The following is a 7,321-nucleotide window of genomic DNA, read 5'->3' as shown; positions in this document are numbered from 1 at the left end:
GGGGGGGGGGGGGGGAATTGGAAGAATTTGGAGAATCCAATGAGTAAGATCTAAGAAAGGCAAAAGGACTTCAGTGAAGTTGCTAAAACCAAGTAAGGCAAATTAAGTAGGGCAGGGTTAAGGGATAAGGGAAAAAGTAGATGGGTATGGTTTTCAAAGTCCAAAAAAGAGATATAGCAATTACTTTTTCAAGTTTTCTACAACTACTAGCAAGATTTGAGTCTCACTTTTAGCAACTATGGAGAACTGAAAATGATAGAATGTGATGTTTCTTTCTACAATGATCAGGTGAATATTTCTTTGTTCAAAGTACATGCTGGTTTTCTTTCTAGAGAAGGTAGATTATAAAGTGGATGGGATATTTATAACTGATGACGTAAGGTAGAACTTAGTTTGAGTCTGTTTCCCATTAAAGAGAGGCAGAGTAGTAGTAAAGAGGAGAACGCTGACCTCAGAGCCAGGAAGATTTAGGTTCAAGCTTGGGCCTCACTTTTTGGCTTGTTAGACCCTGGGCAAGCCACAGACTACATATTAATATTGATTTGCATTGGTAGAGGAAGCCCATGTCCAGTCTTTTAATGCTTATCTTTTCTCTATTAAACATAAAGGTCTTCCTGCTTGAATGAAATAAAAATGTCCAATGAGTTGTTCTTCAGATAGCTATATAGTAATTAAATAGTTGGCCCTTGAGCTCAGGTCATTAGGACCAAATGAGCTGTATGTTAAAAAAAAATTAACTGGCAGGTGAGCCACTGGTTGGTGATCCTTAAGATATAATGGAAGACTACAGAAAAGCTAATGTCCCAATTTAAAAAAATGTGAATGAATCTGCAAAGTATAGGCCAAAAAATGACTTCAATCTCTGGCAAAAATTCCACAACATATTATTAAAGGAATGGTTAGCCAAAATCTACAATGATTTATGGAAAACAGATTAATCGCATTTCCTTTGGTAGGATTACTCAAACTGGAAGATATTATTAGAATGACATAGATTATGTTGTTTTTCAGAGAATTTGACATTCTATGACATTATTCTCCTGGAAAAGATGGAAAGATGTAGGATAAATGACAGATAAATGTGTAAATATTTGAAAGAACAGTCTTTAGCAGTTTAATTTCAAAATTGAAGGTCCACAGTAGCCTAGGAGATCTGTTCTTTACCTGGTGCAGTTTAACATTTAAAACAATAATTTGTATAAAAGACAGTAAGACACTTATCAAATGTTGCAGGTAACAAAGCTGAGAGGAATATAGCTAACTTACTGGACTGCAGTTGGAATCCAAAAAGGTCTCAATAGAATAGAAAATTGAGTTTTCAAATAATATAAGTCTTTCCCTTAGATTTAAAAAAAAAATCAACTTCATAGGTCTAAGATGATAGCCAGGTCAAAAACAGAAAAATTATTTCAGGTAAAAATCTCTCCAAATATTAAGGGAAACCAGGAAAAAAAACAATCCGAATGCTAGGGGAATTCTTAACTCAAAGTTATAAAGAAAACTTTCAGTTGTTTTATGTTTAAAACATGACAGTGCTTCCTAGTTATCAAGATGAAGATTAAAGACTATCACTTTAGAGAACTATACAAAATATGGACTCATATTCATTTTTTAAACCTAAATAATTTCAAACCTAAAGAGCCTGTTATCTGTAACCTGCCTTTGAAAGTTGGAGGTAGAGTTCTGATTGCTTGTTAATGGAAAGTTATATTCCTAGGGATCTCTTTTGTGCATTTTCCAGATGGCTCTTAAAATCTTTATTTTTCTTGTATCCTTGCTGTTTGACAGCAATAATTAATAATTGGAAAAGGGAAGAAAAAATAAAGAATGCTATAAAAATACCACCCCCGGTAATTAATCCTAGAAGAATAATAAAGTTTCCCTTTTTCAATTGAAGCAGGATGCTGTTGTCCTTAATGCAATTTGATGCTTCAGATTTTTGAGCACTCCGAAGACATAGTTTTTGTCTTTGTCTTTGAAGTAAGAGATTTAGAAGTGTATGAAACTTCTGATTGAGGAAAATGGCTAACATATATTTTCTGAAATATCTATGTTCTTTTTTATATTTACCAAAAATTTTGTGTTCAATATAAAAAAAGACTAATCCAAAGTTGAATACTGTATATTCCTGGTACCTAAGTCAGTTTGGGGGAATAATGTATTAAATATTTTCAGAACCAACTACCTTGCTCTGATCACTGGTAAAAAGTTCAAGACTACAGCACTATAAATCAAAAGATGTAAAAAAGGAACAGTAAGATAGTAAATACTATTTTTTAAATTAGCATTAGGGTCAACTGAGTCAGTTAACATATTAAAATAGTTGCCCTTGACCTTCTAAAGGTAACTATAAATTGTATGCTGTACTAAAATTCTGGTCTAACAGGAGACAGATTCCATTTTTCTTCAATTTATTAAAAAAAGATCTTAGCTTCAGATAAAAAGTATTTACCAAAACAATCTACATCTTAAAAAGTACCCAATATTTAAATTCTTTTAAAATTGTTGTCTTCAGAAAGTCCTTTTTATTGACATTTTGAAAGAAGTATGCATAACTTACTCTACTGATTAAGAATTAACAATAAGAGGGGTGGCTAAATGGCCCTGGAGTCAGGGGTACCTGAGTTTAAATCTGGCCTCTAACCGGAATAATAATTACCTAGCTGTGTGGCCTTGGGCAAGTCATTTAACCCCATTGCCTTGCAAAAAATACAAACAAAAAAAGAATTAACAATAAGAGTATATACTTAAGGTTAATACTCTCTGGGTGGGTACAAGTTAATATGGTGCATAGGCTAACGATTTAAATCCTGCATAAAATTTAGATTCCAATCCATACTTACCATAGAGGATGAAGTCCACACCCCACTGCTGCTCTCTGTGAAAGCTGATAAGACATCAAGGTTTCCCTGAGCTCTCCTAGTTTCTGCTGATGAAAGCAAAGCTGACAGGTGGCAGAAATTCCCCAGCGCCTGTCTATTAGCACTGGGAGCTGGGGCATTTCTGCTGCCCATCACCTGCTACTCTGAACAGCAGCCAACAGGTAGGAATGGGGGCTGAGATGATCTCTGCTGGTCAGCAGTAGCTGGTGTGAGCAGATGGGGGATTTCTGGCACCTGTCAGCTGCCAATGTACCCACTGTAAATTAATTCCTATTTTGAAGATTTTCTTAATCTTAAAGGTCAACTTATAGTATGTTTTCTTTATGGTACTTAGCATAAACTGTGGTGGTGAAAAGGTCAAGTTTCTCAAAGAAGGTATGGAAACTAAAACTTGTCTCATAAGGACATTTTAGGAAAGCTCTGTATTTTACCTTTAACAAGTGGTACTTAAAAGCCCAGTAGCTCATTAGGCCTAAAGTTTGATCGCAAATTTTAGTGGTTTCATAGCCACTTTCTTCCTTGTTTGGCAGTTTAAACCCTGATCTCTAAGTCTGTGTATATAATTCATGTTTGAGCTGATGGACCATGAATCTTCCTAAATATCACCATTTTCATCAAGTCATTCCCTATTCAAGAATTATTCTATTGTTTCTGATGTACTACTTAAACTCTTAATTTTAATAATAAAATAATCCTGAATGCAAATATGGCTGAGAAAGCATATGTGTGTGTGTGTGTGTATGTATGTATATATGTAATTTCCCTCCTCATCAATAAAAGCAAACAAATTTCTGGCAGAAAATGCAACAAATATCACCCAGACTTTGGCATAACAATCCATGTCAAGGAGAACTGGACAATTTTTTTTTCTTTGAGAAAAGGTTTTTTAAAAAAAAGGAAAGGGGGAAAAAAGGAGGCTGCTTTATTGATAACAAGCAAAACATCTTACACAACACAGCATTCTTTAAGTCTCTTTGAAAAGTAGCTCTATGTATACACTGAATTTACACAAACTTTGAAACCATCAAACCATAATGAAACCAAATGGAAGTACTGGGTAAAAAAAATTTAGATTTTATAAAACATTTTATGCTGTATTAACAGATTTTTAATTAAGAAAATAAACAGTATGGACTTAAATATTGCTCTGCAGTATCTACATACAAACACAGAACCAATTAGACTATAAAGTAAAATTTTTCATTAGATAATAAGTGCCTAAAGAATGACACGTATTATTACCAAAAATGATAAATTTACATTTCAGTAACTGACACCCAAAATATTCCTTTAAACGAAGACCTTTTGGCACACTTCTTAATTACACAGGCTCTTTTACTTTCCCCATACTCCCCCTCGGGAAAAAAAAAAAACCTATGAGAAATTCTGGCAGATAAACCAGGATCCTTGAGTCTTTGAGGAAATATTAAGTTTAAAATTAACCAAAGAAAATAATTTTTGAACAATTCAGTATCACATTAGTTATCATTTACTCCCCAAAAGCAAAATAAAACAAAACAAAGCTATCATTTGCTCAATTTATTTAAACAAATCAACTTAGAAATGTCACTGAATTAAACAAAACTCTGAACATGTAAACATACTGCCATGTTCCTGAAACAGATGTTAACACCTGTATAAAAGTTAGCAATCACTACTAGGAAAGCAGATCATTGATAAAAGCCAATCTTCAGCAAAACTAAAGTAATTTTGTTTCTCCACTCTTCCTAGCATTCATAAGTCAATACTAACAAACTGCAGTCAAGTAAAATAAGACAATATTGGATGGTTGGATCAGTACCATTGGTTACAGCTGTTACAAACAATTTCTCTGAGCACATAAAAACAACTAAGCCAGTCTCATCAAATAATTCATGGCTTTTTTTTTCTTGATCACAATTCACTAAGGGATGTTAATTATGGTCCTTGTCAAACACATTTGGTAAAGGCTATTTACAGTGTACATGGCTGAGCATGCACTATTTATAGATACAAAGATAGATACCTGCCAGTTCATTACAATATAATTACACAGTGCCTGAAAATGGAACATTTCACACATCATTTTAATCAATACATTTTCAAGTGGGAAATGTTCCTTATTTAACTACAACTGTAATACTTACATGAAAATTCTTATAAAAACACTAATTCCCCCCTCAAGAAATTTAGATGCATATTCTACACACTACAGGTTAAGGCAGTAAAAAAATGTATTCCTGATAACTGGAGTTCTTGACAATGTCAATTAAAGCTGTCTGATTTTAGTCTTCCATCCTCCATCAAAACTTTGATGTCTTGTGTAACTAGTGTGTGAATGATTTCAATTTTAAAGTCAAAAAACATTTTAGCAACAAAGAAAACAGAATTGAAGCTGGTAAAAATAATTGCTTGGGAAAGGGAAAAGGTGAATTAAGAGTTTGACTAAAAGAGTTCACATCATTAAAAACGAGCAATTAAACATGAGAATGAAATTCTAAAAAGAAACAGAAACAAGACCATATACACATAGTTGAGTTTTTGTAATAATTAAAAATATACTGCACTTTGAAGAATTCAAGTAATTTAAGACTATCAAAAATAACTTCATGAACCATACTCAAGTCAATTGCATTTCTGATCTTTTAATTTGAAAGCATTTTTTCTTTTAACTGTTAACTAAACCATAAAGGCTCAGTGAATCAAATGACAAAAAATGATTTTGTATTTGCACTTGTGACTCCTTTAAAACACACTGCTACCAAAAAATATGTAAAATGTGGAAGATTATGCAATTAATCAAAGCACTTTGATTTACATGTGAAGCAAATTCAAATGGTAGACAATCTGTGAATCAAAGATGCAAGAAATACCCACTATTTTATAGCCAATCGTTTCTCTAAACACTCTAGTCCTCAGCTGCAGATGAGACAGAACACAATCTGTTGTAAACAGGGCACTGTTGTAAAACCAGGAGATCTATATTCTTAAATTAAGATAGTTCATAAAATTGAAAGAAACTCCTAAATGTCTTCCAGCAATGTAGCATGTTCTGCTGAGCTCTTAATTTTGCAAATTAACTTTCCTTTGATTCCATTTTAATGTTGGTTGCATTCACAGCAGTTTTGTCTTTAAAAATCAGTTGAAATTTATATAAAATTCTGTACATGTTCACAAATTATTGCATAAACAGCATAATCTTCAAGACAGTGTCTGCGCAACACATGTCCAATTCAGGATAAAACATTCACGTTTCTCGTCTAGCTTTTTTCTTCTTTTTTACTTGTTTGGGAGATTCCCAGCTAGCTTCAGACTTGGCTAAAAGAGTAGGCAAAACATAAAAGAAAAAACTTAGATAAAACACCTCTCCATGCTTTATAAGAGTTACAACAATATAAAATACAATAAAATCCTCTTTTAAAAATTCTCTTTTGTGATATTTTACCAAATCTATGTTCAATTTTTGGGTGCTATGTTTTCAATATTCTATTTTCCCTATGATATGTTTTTGATATTAGAGATTTTTCAGGTTGCCCTTTTAAAAGAAAAAGTATAGTAATTGGTTCCAGTCCAATAGAAATAAGCAGTGCAAATTTTAATACTGAAACCATTTTGGGGAATTCAGTATTCACTGAAATAAGAAAACCTGTACTTCTCTTGTAACATTATTCATACTTATCTGTCCACCAATATGCAGAGAAAGCAAGAGTAAGGGATGTGCTCATCACTATGAAATTTACTTTAATAATCTTACTCTCACCTCTGTCTTTACCAAGAACTGCCCCAAATTATCATCAATCTTTGGGAAGACTGGGCATTCACTCAAGAAAAAAAAATGGGTTAATGCCCCATGTGTGCCAGTAAACTATTATTAGGGAATCTTTAAGAAGTTCACAGAATAATTTTAGAGCTGGAGGGACATTAAAATGAGGTGCAATTTACTGTGCCTAACAGCACCAGGATTGTCAGTAAGAATCCCATAAATCTGGTCAGCTCGTCTACTAAAATTAAGAACAAGGGAAACTAGGGTTGATGTGTTCTGAATCTGATTGATAATCTAATTTTTCCTACCTAGTTTTCAAAACTATAAACCTTTGAAAATGTTACTGAAATCCTGGCAATACAAAGGAGCACCCAACCCCTCCAATTGCTTGTCCCCGTTTCCCACCTCCCCCCTTTCATAAGGATTACTCACTCTGAGAAGGAGGCACACTATTCTGCTTAAGATTAGGCTTGGAAACAGCTGTCTCTTGTAGAGTCTGGGGCACTTGGGAAGGGATCTTATCTGATTCATTTTGTGATAAAATTACAGATGGCTCGGTAGAAACAGCAAGTGGAAGAGTTTTAACAGGCTATTTTGAAATACAAAGTTAAAAAAAAGATTTATTGGGTATTACAAAATTAAACACTCAATTTTCAGAGAATTTTCTTAGTAATGCATGCTAGCAACTGATCTTAAC

General features: G+C 33.3%; 1 protein-coding gene across 1 annotated transcript in view; it reads right to left on the bottom strand.

Moving 5' to 3' along the window:
- Window positions 1–4,406: 4,406 nt before the first annotated feature.
- Window positions 4,407–7,321, bottom strand: part of MTDH (metadherin) — a 73,854-nt gene continuing 70,939 nt past the window's right edge. The window contains 2 exon segments of the mRNA XM_074200457.1: window positions 4,407–6,179; window positions 7,057–7,213. Of these exon segments, the coding sequence (XP_074056558.1) occupies window positions 6,109–6,179; window positions 7,057–7,213 (228 nt within the window). The 3' untranslated portion in view covers window positions 4,407–6,108.

Source organism: Macrotis lagotis, chromosome X (assembly GCF_037893015.1).
Source record: "Macrotis lagotis isolate mMagLag1 chromosome X, bilby.v1.9.chrom.fasta, whole genome shotgun sequence".
Classification (NCBI taxonomy): Eukaryota; Metazoa; Chordata; class Mammalia; order Peramelemorphia; family Peramelidae; genus Macrotis; species Macrotis lagotis.
The sequence above is the reverse complement of the archived record's forward strand: the minus strand, read 5'-3'. Positions and strand labels throughout refer to the sequence as shown.